This window comes from Hydra vulgaris, chromosome 02 (genome assembly GCF_038396675.1).
Source record: "Hydra vulgaris chromosome 02, alternate assembly HydraT2T_AEP".
NCBI lineage: Eukaryota > Metazoa > Cnidaria > Hydrozoa > Anthoathecata > Hydridae > Hydra > Hydra vulgaris.
Window position 1 is genome coordinate 19,145,928 of NC_088921.1, and position 18,448 is coordinate 19,164,375.

Consider the following 18,448-nt stretch of genomic DNA (forward strand, 5'->3'; position numbering starts at 1 on the left):
TAAGTTTCTTTTCATATTATGGAAGTATTGGTAGAACTTAAAAAATAAAATCAAAAAACCTGAGGACAACCCTTCCTTTGTCTAAAAATCATAAGCTGAAATCACACATTTTTTAATTTGGGGCCTACTTTAAATACATTTATCTCGGAGCGTAAAAAGTGCCCGCGACTTATCTTATTCTTTTTTGAAAGAGTATCTCATTTTTATTTGAATGGTCTAGAGAAACTGAGAGGATATTGTTTACAAAAAACTTATGAGTCATCAAAGTGTCAAAAAATGTTTTAATTAGCCTTCAAATATCAGCCATTATGGGAAATGGGAAAGGTCCCAAGATTGAAGATACAGATTTTCTATTACTCCATATTACAATTTTTTTAATGCGAAAAAAAACTTAGGGGGTAATATTTCATTGTTAAAATAACTCCATCACAAAAAGTTAAATTTTTATATATTAAAAAAAAAACCCGACTGTAGCAGCGGAATTAATCAATATATTATATGATGTCCTTATCTTATTATGTCATTGTTTGCGCCATAAATCAGTTTTACATATCGTGTATCTTTGGTTTTAATGCATTGTTGCTTAAAATGCTTTTTGGGCTTTTTCAAATTGATCATCCCTAAGCTTATAGTCTCCAGACTGTTTTAACGGTAAAGGTGGTAGAATTCCACAAATGATTTCACTGTCTTTGTACTTTATAACATCAGGAAAAGCTGGCCACTTAAAAAGGTTCTTGACTGCAGAAGCATACTTCATACAGCTCACATTGTAACCATCACTGAGAACCTAATATGAATAATGATTTTTCTAATTTGAAAAATAGTTTGAAAAATCTGATTCTCATTTGACAAAAGTAAAACTTCGTTTAAATTTAGTGACACATTCAATATGATCAAATAATGTTTAAAAAAAATGTTTTTATTTGAATGAAAAACATTTTTTTAAATATTAAATGAAAATGAAGTACCTCGTTTACAATCCCAGGATACCAATTGCCCATATAAATAACAACAATCCAATCGTTTTCATGCCATGTACTAGATAAATCAATGGCAATGCTTATAAATTCCTTTTCAAATTCTTCATTTTCTAATTCTTCTAGATCTACAGAAAGAAAAATATAAATATTTATACAAACACTTGTACAAATATTTATAATTACAAAGTAATATTAAAGTATATATTCATGAGAGTAGATATAAAAATTATTACCTTGATCTGCTGTCTCTTCTTCTTCGTTATCCGCATTAGTACTACCAACATCAATTGGTTCATTTAATCTTTTGTCTTTTTTTAGCCTGCTCCAACGTGAAAATAGTGATCTTATTTGCTGAGTTGTTACGTATTCTGAGACTTGAAGCTCTTTTCTTATCAAAAGGTGCACCTGCTCTGGACTAAACTTTTTTCCAGATACTTCACCTTCCATAAAGAGTTTATATAATACATCTTTTTGTCTCATACTATACCGGAAGGTACTGCGTGTAGGTAAAGCACAACCTTTAACATATTTGCTAATGTCAGAACATTCTTCTTCAAATACCTCCTGTTGTGAGTTTGGTTTATAACTATGTAAGTTTGACTGAACTTGCATCTTCATTATGAAACTCTGTCTCACGTTATCCATTCCTGATTTTAAAGTGCTAATAATGTGTCTTCCCAACATCATGTGTTCTTCTAGTTCTTCTGATGTATGGAATGATCCATTACAAATTGGCTCAGAGCAAAAGTGAAACAATTTTAGTAATCTATCTTCGCGAAACTTTTCCTTCATATTGCTTTTAAAAACTCTTGTTTTCTTTTCAGTATCACTATATGGGTGTGTTAAAAACATCTGCAGATCAAAATTGACATTGGAATATTCTTGTTTAACTCCATTGCTAACTGCATAGTATTGCCACATTGTCATATAATTATGAAAGAACTCAAACGAATGATACTGACTTATTTTAGCTATTTTTGTTCCGCTCAACTTGCTTTTTCCCTTTATAGTGGCAACACCAACAGCAGAATTTTTCAGCCCGTGTCCGTAATGTAAAGCAGTATAAATTTCCTCTGAACACATCAAATCGTTACCAGCGTCAACAAAGCTACGAATCAATGACTTTGCTCCGGCAGCTTCTCTGTCGCACTGATCCTTGCCATGACAAGGTTCGTTGTAATCGTAGCCCTTAAGCTGTATTTGGTTATTTTTGCACAACATAAAAAGAGCTTCCATTATAAAGTTGCCATGGTACAATGAAGCATTGTCGGATTTTGCAAAGAGTTTATTAACACCAGAATGGTCATGCTTAAACTTCGTAAGAACTAATTGGGCAATTGATAGTGTTTCCGATAAACCTTGCTCACACCTATAAAGAGCTGTAAAATAGACCTTTTTATGTAAAATATTATTTTTCTTAGTGAAGAAAATGTCTACATGCAGTGACATCCCCTTTTTTCCAAAATATTCTTTTTGACTTTCCCTGAATTTGGTAGAACTTTTTGGCAATAGTCTTTCAACCAAAATCCAGTTTCTTCATCAAGATTTTCAAAAGCAAAAACTTTGGCTTTTTTCTGTTGACAATCATGCATTAAATGTTTTTTATAATCAATGATATCTTTTTCAGCAATTTCAATATCATAAATAGTATCCTCGTCGGCTGAATTATTTGATGCTAATCTTTTTATCTAAACTAAGGATTTGTTTAAATTTTCACACTCATAACAAATCTTATCATTAGGTGCTATTGAAATCTGGTGCAATTGCTTGTCGGTTATATCACTCAAAGCAAATATTGGGCAGTAAGAGATAGAATTAGGGTCGCACTGCAGTTAAATTGGAAATTAGTTTTGTAATATCGTTTGCTGCGTTCAAATAAATTACTCAGCTCTCTATTCTGGTACTTTAAAGATAAATCTTGCAGCATAGAGAAACCATTCATAGCTGCAGCAGTAATATCATCCAGTCCCGCTAAACATTTTCGTTGAGATGGTTTAACAGCATGAAGTATTCGCCACAAACTGCTTTCCGATAAAGGAGAGTAGTTCTCACTTCTGCAAACTTCATTATAAAATGCAATTGTATGACTCATTTTAGCTGTCAAAACTGCACGAGATATTTTTCATACATCAAATTTAATTTTTGTGACTCCATATGCAACATCTTGAAGAAGGTTGCTGTTAAATATGAAATCGAGAAAATGTTCAGCATTTTTCTGGTCTAGTCGATTTTGCGTAATTTCTTTTTTGACAGGAATAATTATACCTATGTTAGCATTCTTCATTTTTCGTGCCTGGTCTATCTTGTATTTGGAGCACCCAAAAACTTTCATAAGTAACTTCTTAGTAAATTTTTCATGTTCAATTAAACACAGAACAATATGTTTACCCATAGAGTCACTTTCTTCATAAATTTTAACAAATTTTTTTAGATTATCAGGTACTGCATCATTGTCTGAAGTTTCCAAAGATCTATTTAAAACAATTGAGATAAAGTCTTCACTCTGATCAGGGCAACAGCTTCAGCAAACCTCTTTGCAAGCTGTACCTTGGCTCTTTCAAATTTTCTTTGTAAATTATTTTTGGTTCCATTGCTGAGATCAGCTATCTTTTTATTCTTTATCTGAAACTGAAAAGGGCTGATGTGGAGTGCTTCTGATAGGTTGTTACCAGTAGATGTAGCACCTTCAACCTTTTCTCCAGAAAGTAAAATTTCTTTAGGCTCAAAATCAGTTGTGTCCTCAACTAACTCTTCGTTAGTGGCAGTACTTGTTTTAGTTTGAATAAGAATGCGCTCCGACTTAAGGTGATTGTGACAAAATACGGAATCTACAGGAACATTTTTGTTGTAATATTCTGAAACATTTGTTGACATATTTATTGAAACACTTCTTACAGATGGTGATTTTTTACCAACATTTAGTTCATGCATTGGATGACAGCATCTTCTTGGAGGAACCCAGCCAATACCTTGAATTTTAACAAAAATAAAAATTTGAAATATTTATTTAAATATTTCAAATTTATTATATATTATTTAGTAATTAAATTTTGTTATTGTTGAAATACGGTTGTAAGCAAATTCTTACCAATGTTAAATCTATGGTAAGGACATATATAGTCGTTATCAGAAAGGGATATGCACCCTCGGTTTTCTATAAGAGACTTTTCTGTCCATTATGTCTCGTGGTGCGCCTTTAAAACCTAAAAACATAAAACTTAGATATTATGCAATGTAAACTGAGGGAATTAAGCAACAATCATTTTACACTACTATATAATGCTAACAGGTTTTTTTTTTACAACTGCTAAGAGCATTTCTTACTTTAATTTTTACAAAGTGTGCTTTGACATCCAAAGTCAGATCTTGTATCTTGAATAACCTTTTTTCATTGAAACGAGGATAATGGTCCACACTTGACATCATTAACTTTGCAAACATTTTCAACAACAACCTCTTGCTCTGACATATTTTTTGCAACTAAGTGATTTTTTTTAAAGTACTTTAAGCATAAAATGCTCATTCTCTGTTCTGAATAATTCAGAAGTAAATGCTCAATAAATCATAATAAATAACAGTAAATTAAGAAATAATGCCTAACAGTAATTAATTATGTTCAATAAACATCAAGTTAAAAATGTTTACTGAAAAAAAATTTTTTTCAAGTCCACAATCGTATAAATGAAAAAAAAACAAAAAACAGATTTAGCATCATTTTGACGTAAAGTTATTTCAACAATGGAATATTACCCCCTAAGTTTTTTTTTTGCATTAGAAAAATTGTAATATGGAGTAATAGAAAATTTATAAATTCAATCTTAGGACCTTTCCCATTTCCCATAATGGCTGATATTTAAACGCTAATTAAAACATTTTCTGACACTTTGATGACTCATAAGTTTTTTTGTAAACAATATCCTCTCAGTTTCTCTAGACCATTCAAATAAAAATGAGATACTCTTTCAAAAAAGAATAAGATAAGTCGCGGGCACTTTTTACGCTCCGAGATAAATGTATTTAAAGTAGGCCCCAAATTAAAAAATGTGTGATTTCAGCTTATTATTTTTAGACAAAGGAAGGGTTGTCCTCAGGTGTTTTGATTTTTTTTTAAAGTTCTACCAATACTTCTATAATATGAAAAGAAACTTAGGGTGCAGTGGTCTCATTGCTTTTAATCTTAGTTTAAAAATCATAAAACCCCAAAAGTGACTTTCCAAGTATTAAAAGGGCAAAAGTTTGACCGACCATAACTCAGGAACTAGAAATATTTAAAAAAAAAAAACTTTACAGGCTTCTTTTTAATATTACAAACAACTCAATATGTAAATTTGAGAATGATTGAAAGATATCACTTTTGAGCATTGCCTGGTTTTCTCAGAAAATGGCTCTTAAGCATTTATTTTTTTCTGTGCATACAGTTCTAATAATATAGTGTTAAGTTGTTAATAAATAAACACTCACCAAGTCTAATAAAATAATTCATGACCAAATTTGAGTTTAAGTTTTTGAATTAACCTCGCTTTTGGTAGTAGAATTATTTTATAGCACTTGAATCTATAGTCTCTTCTCTCAGTAAATAAAGTGTTTGAATATACAAATAGTAAACTATCTTTGTACATCCAATTGATATCAGATTCATACTCATGCTAAACCAGAAAAACAATTGCTCCACTCAGAATTTTGATAACGTTTACAAATTTTTAATTTATTGAACTAAATTTATACACCAACTTGATATGAGATTTATATTCCATTCTTTAACCAGCGAGGAGGTATGCAGAGCAGAGGTACTGCAAAGGTAGAACTAACTTCTGGTGATAAACATCGAATGGATATGTAATATATCTATAAAAAAAATGTTACATAATGAAGGACAATACATTTTTTAAATTAAATACACAAACATACAAGATCATACCCAACTAACATACCAGTTGCTCTGATCACAAGTTAATATATAAAAGCTAGATTTTTACATACATTTGATGCAAGACTAGTATTCCATTCTTTAACCTGAGCGAAGGTATTGCATAGGTATAAATAAATTCTGAAGATAGGAACAGAATGGGCACCTACCTAATATATAAAATCAATATATTAAAAAATAATATTTTAAACTAACATTACACAAATATTAGAACAGAATAAAGTTATCTTATATATAAATTAAAGATCTCATATAATTTATCTTACTTGTAAATAGTTTTTTTTGTTGTTGTTGTTTTTAATTTTTTAAATATTTTAACTAAATTTGATGACCACAAACAAGACAAAGACCTTGTCTATAAAATGAATTTTCGCCACGCTCAGAACACACAACACACTTTCTCACCTTAGAGGCTTGAAGCTTCCTATCAGCTTTGCTGTGCAATTCAAAGCGTTTTAAAACAAGATGCAGCTTCTGCTCCTGATTTCTTACTGAATGCAACTGTCTTAATTCCTTATTTACGCTATTATGCAAACACTCTCCCTCCTCTTCACTTAGCAACCCAATAGTTTTATGGAATTTTACAAATTGTGGCACATTAAAAATAAGTTCATGCATTTTTCGTGTGATACTTTCATTTGGAAAGCAAGCATGAAACTCAATATCAAATAAATTTATATATTGATGAAGCTCAGTAATTAGCCTAACACTCATAGTCTCTAATTGAGAACTTAATGAGTCACAATGTGTGTTGAGAGCCCTATTTTTAGAATTTAAATCTGTAATTTCAGCTTCCAACTTAAATACTTGCATTTAAATTTTTCTATTTGCTTCATATTTGTTTTATTTTCAGAAGTTAATTGATCAATTTGATTCAGTAGCTCCTGACTGTTATTTAAAGTGAAAAAGTCATCTGCATCTGCTGATTTTTTTTTGGGTGGAGCTTGCGACAGTTGCATTTTAAAAAATTCTTCGTTTTTTTATAGCTTTAAAATTTTTTTTTATATTTCTTTTTTTGGCGTGTTAACTTTAGGCACATTTTATCAAACTCGTCATTACTAGGCATATCAAAATCAATTGGCAAAAGAAAACTCATAAAACTAAATAAATCACCTCTTATTTTAAAGACTGTCATTAAAATGGAAATGACATTGTTACTGGTCTTATCTGTCCTAATTAATCGCTTAACAAAAGGAAAGTTACACCTATCTTCCCAACCATTTTTCCATCCAATATGTTGTTTTAGAATTTCCCTCTCAGTTGAATACATTGTTATCAAAATAATATTGACTTATTAATAAATATAATAAAAACAAATAAAATAATATTAATTAACAAATATATGCACTAGATAAAAGTGGATTTAACAACTTATCTGATATTAGTTTGATAATCCAAAGAGAAAAATTCCGCGTAACTTTGTTTACTTTTATACTTCAAAAATTGACTTGCTGAAACAGTTGTTTGGAGAATATTCATTAATAAATAGTTTGGGACGTAACACATAAAGGTTATGTCATCGCAAAAAAACGTCAACACAAATGTACGCCTAAAACTAACAAGATTAGTTGTAAAACATGACATTTTTGAAAACATATTTCATAACATAGCCACAATGAACCACAGTGACCGCCAGGTTTGAAGTCTCCCCACATCAGATTTTTTTTTATAAATATTTAGTTGTATATATGAAAATAAATATTTGGTTAGTAAAAACCTCTAGGGAATGGAAAAATGTATGAAAATCAAAGAATAAAAATTATAATTTTTAGTTAAAAAACATCCGCCATTTTCAGAAAAAAAGGCTATAATTTGCTAATCAAATATCGGCGTAGTTTGATTTTAGACATACTCTGGTACACAACGACAAGTTTTATTAAATGGCGGTCAACAATCTATGTGCTGTTTGTTTTAAAATCTTTGGTAAAAAGTCAGCAAAGCTTCATAAAATATCTAAAGCTATTGAAGAAAAAATAAAAACCTTTATTTGGGATAGCTATGATCAAAATTTAGCAAACCATCCTAAAGTTATTTGTAGCAATTGTTATAAAAACCTTTATTGTTTGGAAAAAAATACCTTGATAAGTGGCTAAAGCAAATTTCTCAGGTTAGTTGATAAAATTACTAAAAAACTATATTTAAGACTTAGTGTTTAATTAAATAAAGTTGTTTTATTTTTTATTAATTTTAAAAAAAGAAAGAGCTGTATCTCAATGAACTTTAATAAACTTGAAAAAAACAACAACATTTAAACAGCTTGTTTTAGGAACTAATATGTCATCGATGTGTTTATTTTTATTGTGTTATATTTTTTATATTACTAATTTATATAGCTTTAGATTTTTTTTTTGATTAGATAAACCGTCAAGATATCAGAAGAACTTCAGATGTTTCAGAAATATCAAAAGATATTAACATTATTACTTCTGAATTAAATGAAGATAAAAATGAAAGGATGTGCTTAAAATGTTATGGAGTTGTTAAGTCAGGCATTATTCATCTTTGTAGTGATGTTCAAGCTGTGAAAAATTTAGTTAATGTAGCATATGCATTGGGATCAGCAAGTGCAGAACGTGTCGCTTCAAGTATTTTAAAAACAAAAATGGAAAAAGAAAATATTTTTAGAGGTGAAAAATTCACAATTGCTACTTATGGGAAACCATTAACTATTGTTGCCGGAACTACTGACAATAAATGTGACCGTGCTAATTTTAGTCAAGTATCTTTTGGAACAATCATTGAGCTTATAAAATGTTTAGAACTATCTCAGTGTAAAACCAAAAAAATGTGTTCTATATTTAGAAAAAGTCTTGGCTTTCAAAGTAGCATTGAAGGAAATATTGTTAAAAAATTAGAGGCTTTAAAAGCAGAAATGAATGAATATTTTTCATGTAAAGAAGAAGAATTTGTTGAAGCTGGTGATATAGTAAATAAATCAATGGTTTATATTAAAGATATTGATGAATTTATACATGATATAATCACTGAAAGGAATATTGACCCTCTTTCTACAATTGTAAGAGTTGCTGTGGATTCTGGTCAAGGTTTTTTAAAGGTCACTATGAATGTTTTTAATCCGTATGATAAAACTAGCAACCAACCTGACCTTGATGACTCTGGAGTTAAGCGTTGTTTTATTGTTGCTATTGTAGAAGGAGTGTCTGAACACAATGGAAATCTTAGAAAATTAGTTGATACTCTTAATCTTCAAAATATTAAGTATTCTGTTGCATTTGATTTAAAGAGTGCAAACTCAATGTTTGGCATTACAAGCCATGCTGGAAAATATAGTTGTTTGTGGTGTGAAGGAGAGAGTCTTTTGGATGGTGGAGAAAAACGAACTCTTGGTTCCCTCGATTATCATTACAGTAAATACACAGAAGCTGGAAAACCAAAATCAAAGATGGCTGATTATAAAAATGTTATTCTTCCAAGATTATTATATCTTGAAGAGGATCCAGACACAATTATTGAAAATTTAGTTCCAGTACCTGAGTTGCATACATTAATCGGAATAGTTACAACTTTTGGAAAACTATTATCAAAACTATGGCCTGGCTTTGAAAAGTGGTTAAACTCAAATTACATATTTTTCAGAGGTTACCATGGCATTGGATTTGATGGCAACAATGCCAACAGACTTTTAGATAAGTTAGATGTTCTTTCTCGTGATATTGCTGATCAAGGAAAGCTTGATTTACTACCAGTAATTGAATGTTTAAGAAAGTTTCAATCAATGAAGCAAGCCACCTTTGGAGAAAAAGTTGGTGATATTGAATCTGTTGTTTTCGAATTCAAGATGTCTTATGCTAATTTAAGGGAATATATTAATACTTACTTTGAAAACATTTCTTTGAATATACCGTGGAAAGTTCATATTGCAGTTAACCATATTGTACCATTTCTAAAAAGTACCAATACTGATAATGGGCTTGGAATTTACTCTGAACAAGCAGGTGAATCTGTTCATCATGAGTTTAAAAAGACATGGAATAAATATAAGAGACGACAAAGCCACCCAGACTATGCTAAATGGTTAAAGTCAAGTGTTGTGGAATTTTCAACATTTAATAAATAGTTAACAAGTTTACTGATCAATTTAATATATTTTGCTACACAACTATGTCAAAATTATTATTTACAAAGTATTTTAATAGCATTAAAAATACTTTTAATTGAGTATTGATAAAATAGAATGCTATTTTTGTATTTCAAAGCTTAGTCAAGATATTTTCTACATTAAATGCATTTTGTTGTTATTTTTATACCTACATTCTTTTTCCTTGTAATCTGTTATATAAATGTTCTAACACTTTTTTAATGCCTTTATATTATGGGAATACACAAGTACAGAGTAAAAATTAGGTTTCTTCATGAAATAATGTGAAATATATGAACTTCAATAAGGTTAACGGTGTACCGCCCCTCCTCTTTTATCTAAAGTTTAGATGTGTAAAAATTTTATTCTAGCCATTCCTATGGAGGTTCTTAATACCTTTACTTAACTTATATACTATGTTACTTCTTAATAAGAAAAAAAAATTGGGGGGACTTCAAACCTGGCGGTTATTGTGGTTCACAGTGTAGCTGAAGGCACGTAAAATAATTTTTTTATTTTCATTTGCATAAAAGGTTGAAATTTCATTAACTTACGTCATCCATCAAAAAAGTTACGTTTTGCATTTAAAAACGATCAATTAAAAAATATAAATGCTTTAAAAACAGTCTTTTTGTAAAAAATTCTCTAGGATGACGCAGGAATCTGATAGAATGGACATTTAGGGTTAAGTGTTCCAAATATCAAGCACAAAGCTATGTTATGAAATCTTAGTTGGCCCAACTCATGTTTTCCGGAAAATATGCGAAAATTAGAAAAGTGGTTCTAAATTATTAAAAATATTTTGGCAATATTTATTTTTATACCAATTAATGTAAATATTTATTTAACAAGGAAAGATAGATCTTTTATATTTTTTTAATTGCAAGATGAAAGCATTTATATAAAAAAGTTACTATTAATTTAAAGTTTGTGAATTTTTATACTTTTTATGCGGAAATACTTTTTTTTTTGATAAACTCATGACGTCACGCTCGTTTTTATATTGAGTGAAACAGCCGTGATATATAACAATAATATATAAATATATATATATATTTTAAAAAGTATTCTATAATGAATTAACAACTTTAAAAAGTATTCTATAATGTAGTAATTTAAATAAAATAATAAAGTAAATATTTCATTATAAATATATATATATATATATATATATGTGTGTGTGTGTGTGTATATATATATATATATATATATATATATATATATATATATATATATATATATATATATATATATATATATATATATATATATATATATATATATATATATATATATATATATGTATGTATATATATATATATATATATATATATATATGTATGTATATTATTCATTTAATATTACTATTAACTTTAATCAAAGTAGAAAACCATCTAAAAAAAATTAAGTGGATATTCAAATATTATTAAAAATTTCAGGAACTTTTACAAATACACTTAAACAGCTTTATAAAAACATACTTTAAAGTTTATCATTATGAAAAACATTATAGTTCCTAAATAAACTTCTCAGCTTATAATCTAGTAATTTAAATAAAATAATAAAGTAAAAAAAAAAGGGGTTATGCACAAAATATTTCATTATTTACAAATTTAATAATTCTTCTATTTAATAGTAAAGATGATAAATCTGCTATTTAATAGTAAACTTTTACCCAATTTTTTTTTTTAAAACAATAGTCAATAAACAATAAGTTTAGCATTATGAAAAACATTACAGCATTACAAAAGCATTTAGTCTGTAAAAATGTGAGTTAGTTTTAAAATCAACTAATAAAAAATTTTTAATGGTCGAATTTAAAATTAATGCAAAATTAAATATAGTTACCATTACCATTAGTAGTGATTTTCATAATGCTAAAATTTTTATTCAGTACATTTCCATAAAGTTGTTTAAGTTCCTTAAGTTTTAAATATTATTTGAATATCCACTCTATTTTACTAGACACTTTTCTTCAATTAAAGTTTGAAATTACTTATGTTGTTTGAACAAAGAATGAATTATAAAAGTTATAACTGCATTATAAAAGTAATAACACGAGAGTGTTATTACTTTTATCATGCAGTTAGTTACTAGAGTGTTTTTACTTTTGTAGATATAAGTTTATGGTTTTATTTTTTATAATTTTTTTGCTAACAAATTTAACCCCTTGAAAACAAAGAACACGGTTTTGCATAAACTAAAGTTTTGAAGACCAGATAATTTTCGAGATTTTTCCTCTTGCGATCACTTAATTCAACCCTTGTATGTATGTGTATATATATTTATATATATATTAGTAGAAAATCACTTGACAAAAATTTTTTTCCATTTTTTTTTTTTGTTAAGTGATTTTCTACTAATATATAATTGCTCTGTTCTTTTAAGAACATTGAGCACTCTATTGTGTAGAATACTTTTTAAAGTTGTTTAAATATATATATATATATAAATATATATATATATAAATATATATATATATATATATATATATATATATATATATAATATGCTTTTTCTTTGTTAATATATGTGTGTGTGTGTGTATATATATATATATATATATATATATATATATATATATATATATATATATATATATATATATATATATATATATATATATATATATATATATATATATATATATATATATAATATGCTTTTTCTTTGTTAATATATGTGTGTGTGTGTGTATATATATATATATATATATATATATATATATATATATATATATATATATATATACATATATATATATATATATATATATATATATATATATATATATATATATATATATATATATATATATATATATAATATGCTTTATAAAAAAGTATAAACAAATCCTATTTATTTATTATTGAGCACTCTTATATTATTAATTTTATATTAATAACTCTTATATTACAAATTTCTATTATTTGTTTATAGGCGTTATGCCTTTTTGTTTGAACGATGTATGCTGTTGTGCAAGAACAAAGGGGATACATACGATGTTAAAGAATATTTTGATTTAAAGACATATAAACTTTCTGATACTCCTCCAGTTGGAAGGGGAAAGGTAGTCCTCTATTTATACTTTTTTTTTTCTATCCTTTGAAAACTTTTTAATTAACTAAACTTGTTTAGTTTAGTAATGGTTGGTCTCTACAGAGTCTCTCCAACGATGGAAGTAAGTTGTTGTTTTTTTAATTTGATTGTTTAAAGTTGTATATAACTCATTTAAATAGAGAAGTAATCAGGCAATAATGGTTTCTTTTTAAAATTACCAAAAAAATGTAATCAAAATCTTTTAAAAAAAGGCTTTCTAAAAAATATCGTAAGATTTAGAAAGCCATAAAAGATCATCATCACATCAAAGATGTGCAAAAATTTTACAAAAGAGTTACAAAAAAATTTGTTTAACTAATAAATATCAAAAGGTGAGAAACAAATGGTGATGGAGGGTGATGATGGAAATGATGATGGAGGTTGAGTTGGAGGATGATGATGGAGGGTTGATGATGATACAGGGTGTTAAAAAAATTTTGTTTAACTAATAAATATTAAAAGGTGAGAAACAACTGATGATGGAGGGTGATGATGGAGGATGATGACGGAGGGTGATAATGGATGTTGAGTTGATTGGAAGTTGAATAAGCAAATTTAATCTCCTCTTATAAAATGTTAAATAAATTTAATTTATCAATATTGACAAATACTGATGAATTACATTTGTAAAATTGACAGACAAGTTTTGATGAATTAAAGTATAATAGTATTTAAAAATCATAAGAATCCCGCAAAAAAAATGCATATAAAAATAATTACAACATTTTGAGGCCATTGGGAAAGAGTTTTGCAGTAGATAGGTTCTGTTGGTACAGTTGGCATTTGTTGGACTTTTGAAAACTTGCCATGCGTTTTTTTGTGATCATCGATAAAGATAAAAAAGTTTCAGTAAACACAAGCTAGAAAATGTATTAAACAGTATGTGGTAAAAAAAATTCCAGATTACAAGAAGTTTGTAATAATTTTTCAGCTTATGATCACAAATAAAAAACCAGAATATGTTTGCATGAAGTTTGTAATAAATTTTCAGGTTATGATTGCAAGAGGTTTAAAATAAAGTTCCAGCTCATGATCACAAGGAATAAATTTCCAGCTTATGATCACAAGATTTTTTGGATAAAATCCCAGCTCATGATCAAAAGAATTTTTGAATAAAATTCCAGGTTATGAAGAACACACACACACACGCACACACACACCTATATATATATATATATATATATATATATATATATATATATATATATATATATATATATATATATATATATATATATATATATATATTTCAGTTTTGGAAATTAAAAATTGTACTATCTTTGCAAAAACACAACCTGAAAAACTACTGTGGGTAACAGAAATATCTAGATGCATGTATGAATTTTTATAAATGTTTTTTATTTTTATTAAATAGTTTAACAAGGAAAACAGTTATGAATGGCATTACATTTAATGTACATAGAATGTTTTTGACAGCAACAGACTAGGTTTAAGCTGAAATAAAATTTCATTATGAAATAGGTTTTTGTGTTTCAAAATATATTTTTTAAAGTACATACCTCTGGGTTTTTTTTTTGTAAATTTTTTTTTAAATTTGTAAACCTTTACCCTGTTGTCTTATAAAATAATTTGTATTATTGTTTTTTCAGAGAAGCTGTTACTTTATCAGAGTTGGAAGGAAAATTAGGTAAAAGTATAAAAAAATAATATTTTTTGTTTTTGTTTGTATTACTTTTTAGGAGATAAATTTAGAGAGAATTTTTATATCTTTTTAGATAAACATTCCTTTGAGTTAACCACATTTGAGACACCTCATGTCTGTTCAAAATGCTCCAAGCTACTTAGGTTAATTTTAAATTTTCATTGTTTTTAAAACTTCAAAGTTATTTTGATAATTAAATTTGAATTTTTTTTTCTTTTTTTTTTCTAGTTATTTTGTTATTTACTCTATTATTAAGTGGATTTTATTAACCTTTGTATTATTATTTTATTATTAAATATTAAAAATATTATTTTAGTTATGCAGCTCTTATATAAAAATTGTCCAATAGTTTTACATTTTTTTGATCACTAGGGGTCAGATAAGCCAAGGATACAGATGTACAGCAGGTAGTATATTTTAGTACAATTTTAAAAGTCATTGTTAAACACATTAAAAAAAAAGTTATAAAGAAGTGCTTTATGATGTTTTTTTTTTATTAAAACTGGTTTATGTCCAATAAGTCCAGACCTCTCTAAATATTGTGTTGGTTGTAATGGTAGAATGCTTGTTTTGTAAACTTTGTAAACAAGTTTCATGTTTGATTGACACCGTGTCTCTTAAAGTACCATTATTATTCGTCGAAGCTGCTATTTTGAATGTTAAAAGGATGAGGGAGAATTATTACAAAAATTTAAAAATCAAGTTGAGGCCTCACCCCATCAAATTGTGGAGGTGAATAGAGTAAAATGTATATAAACCCAAACATATGCCAATTTCTGTTCATTGTCCATATTTAATGTTGATTTAGTTGTGCATGAAATTTTTATTGATCATGTTTTAATGATATAGCCATGTTCAGTTCATACATTAAGAGTAGTTTTGGACAAGTACAATCTACATGACATTTGTTATATTCAAAATTATTGTTCTTTTTATTATTATCAATCTTTTTGTTCTTTGTCTAAAAAAAACTGATTAAAGATTATATTAGGACAGTGTTGACTTAAATCTGCAAAAGTAGGTTTGTTTATGCGCATACATGTATACATACATACATACATACATACATACATACATACATACATACATACATACATACATACATACATACATACATACATACATATACATTTTTTAATTTATAATTTACATATACATTCATACATGTAAAATTTACTACTAAATTTTTTATGTGTTAGTAATCATTAAAAAATTTTATACTCTTATTATTCAAAAGAAACATTAAATATTATAATTAATTGACATAAATAAAGAGAGCAGGACATTTACTCTACTGAATTGTGAAAAACATGGAGTTCACATATATTAAATACTTAAATACTTAAATAGGGAGAACATTCCATTACATCGACTGAGGGTTTTGGAACAATATTCATTTGCTTTTGTTAAGATATACAATTGATATATCTATTTTTTTAATACAGACTTGACAATATTATTATTGATTATTTCTTATATATAGTTGTAACATAAATTTTGAAATAATAATAGCAAAATAAATATGTATATATGTTTATAGGTTGCAATACTGTTATGCATAAAGAATGTTTGCCAAACTGTCCTGAATGTAAACCTCCTCCAAGTAAACCTATAACATCAAAGCCTACCAGTATGTATTTTTTTGACATCAATTGATAAAGGATGATAAATTAAGGATAATTTTTTATAGAATTTTACAGTTTACTTTAAAAAATGTTTTTGCAGTTTTTTGTTATCTTAGTATATACAATAAAATAGTTTAAAAAAATCTTTATTGGTGGATTTTTTAGCATAGGTTTTATTGGTTTGCAAAGAGCCACTTTACATTACCATACTGTGAGTTGTAAACAAAATGAAGATTAGGTGGTAAAATACTTAGCTCACAATCAAATGGAGTTTCAAATCCACGTCTTGGAAATTAATCTAGAACTCAATTCTCTTTTTTTTTTAGTTTTCTTTAAATTTTAGATATTAATGTACCTGGGAACAGTTACAGTTTCATTAAACCTTCAAATAAACATGTTTTTTATATAATGTATATTACTCTCTATATAAACTATAACCATCTAGACACCAATGTTAAAAAAAAACATCACAAAATATAAGCAAAGTTTTGTTTTTTTAAAGTTATAGTTATGTTTAAATATATACTTACTATTTTATTATACCACTGTATTGAATTTTAAACATAGATTGATTTTGAAGATTTAATTTTGCAAATCTGCAATTGGCATGTTTGATCTTGTTGTAATAATCTTTATGAGCAGAGTGTGCACAGGGGTTCCACTAAACTAGGGTCCACACAAACCAAAGATAAAAAATTTATTTATTTTTTATATTGTTGACTTATAGTAAACTTAATAAATTTATTATAATCAAGTCTACTTGATAATATTTTTTGTTCAGATAAGATCTACAGATCTTATCTGAACAAAAAGTATTATTGTGAAAGATGAACTTTTTTATAATTTTTCTAAAAGAAAATGCAACAAATATTTTAAATGACAAATAAGAACATTTTTTTTCTATGAACCATTTTTCCTTCACGAAAACAGCCCTAAAACTCATGTGCAGCAATTTGGATTTCCAAATAAATAAACAATGAATTTTTCCAAAAAAGTTTCACACACACTTAACACCTAATTGAGTTGGACCTATCTACAACTCAAAGTCTAAGCCAACAATTTAGTCCAAACAATGTTACCGTACAGAGTTACTGAACCGACCTTTCTAAACAAGAAATTCAGGATATAGAACCTGTTGTTTAAAAAATAGTTTAAAATTATTTTTCAAACAACTATTTAAAATTTTGTATTTATTGTTGACTTAAATTGAATCAATAACTTTAAAAAAATGATAGGTTCAATTTAAGTCAACAATAAATACTTAATTTAAAAAATTTTGACACAAGTTCATTTAGTAAAACTTTTTTCAATCAACAAAAACATGATTTTTATTTAAAAAATATCTACGCTGCTTGAGAAATTAAACATAGGAGTAGATAAATAAAGAACGAATATAACTTGAGTAAATTTTATTTTTCATAAAAAAAGCACACATAAATTTTTAATTTAAATTTATAAACTAAATGTTAAATATTTTTGAACTTGTGTCCTTTTGTTCACTATATATAACATAAGTGTTTTTTTTATTTAAAAAAAATATAGAGTAAAACTGGGTCAAACCACACACTTATCAATAAAAATTAAATAACTTTTTCTTTTTTTTTTTATTAGATAGGTAATAAAACACTAGACAAGATAATATAAATATATGTTAAAAAAATAATAATAAAATTATTGAAAATATTAAATGTAAAAAAAAAAAAGTTTGTGCGGTTTTTGACGACATTCTGATAAAACCACACACTTGAGAAAACGTTTAATTTTTTTTAATTTTACCTTTTTTTTTATTATTATTTTTTTTTAACACAACTTATGTTTAAGAAAATATATTAAAGTTTTTACATTTTTCGCAACAAAAAAATTTAGTTCCAACTACATATTTCTTTGTTATACATGTTTCCGCCAAGTTTTTACATTTTCCACTGCTTCGGTTTCTTAATTTGCGATTGATTTCTTGCTTGAAAAAACTGCTTCAACTCTATCTTGATACTGTTTTTGCAATGCTCCACGCATACTTTATACCTATCAAAACTTGAAGCTGGTGTAGTTGAGAAA

At 26.9% G+C, this 18,448-nt stretch overlaps 1 protein-coding gene across 1 annotated transcript in view; it reads left to right on the forward strand.

Annotated features, from left to right (window-relative positions):
- LOC101239170 (guanine nucleotide exchange factor VAV2) overlaps nucleotides 1-18,448 on the forward strand; it is an 85,233-nt gene that overhangs the window by 61,521 nt on the left and 5,264 nt on the right. Inside the window, exons 18-24 of the mRNA XM_065790264.1 lie at nucleotides 12,947-13,076; nucleotides 13,145-13,187; nucleotides 14,359-14,440; nucleotides 14,716-14,753; nucleotides 14,842-14,911; nucleotides 15,141-15,175; nucleotides 16,309-16,398. Coding sequence (XP_065646336.1) covers nucleotides 12,947-13,076; nucleotides 13,145-13,187; nucleotides 14,359-14,440; nucleotides 14,716-14,753; nucleotides 14,842-14,911; nucleotides 15,141-15,175; nucleotides 16,309-16,398 — 488 coding nt within the window. The remainder of the gene's footprint in view (nucleotides 1-12,946; nucleotides 13,077-13,144; nucleotides 13,188-14,358; nucleotides 14,441-14,715; nucleotides 14,754-14,841; nucleotides 14,912-15,140; nucleotides 15,176-16,308; nucleotides 16,399-18,448) is intronic.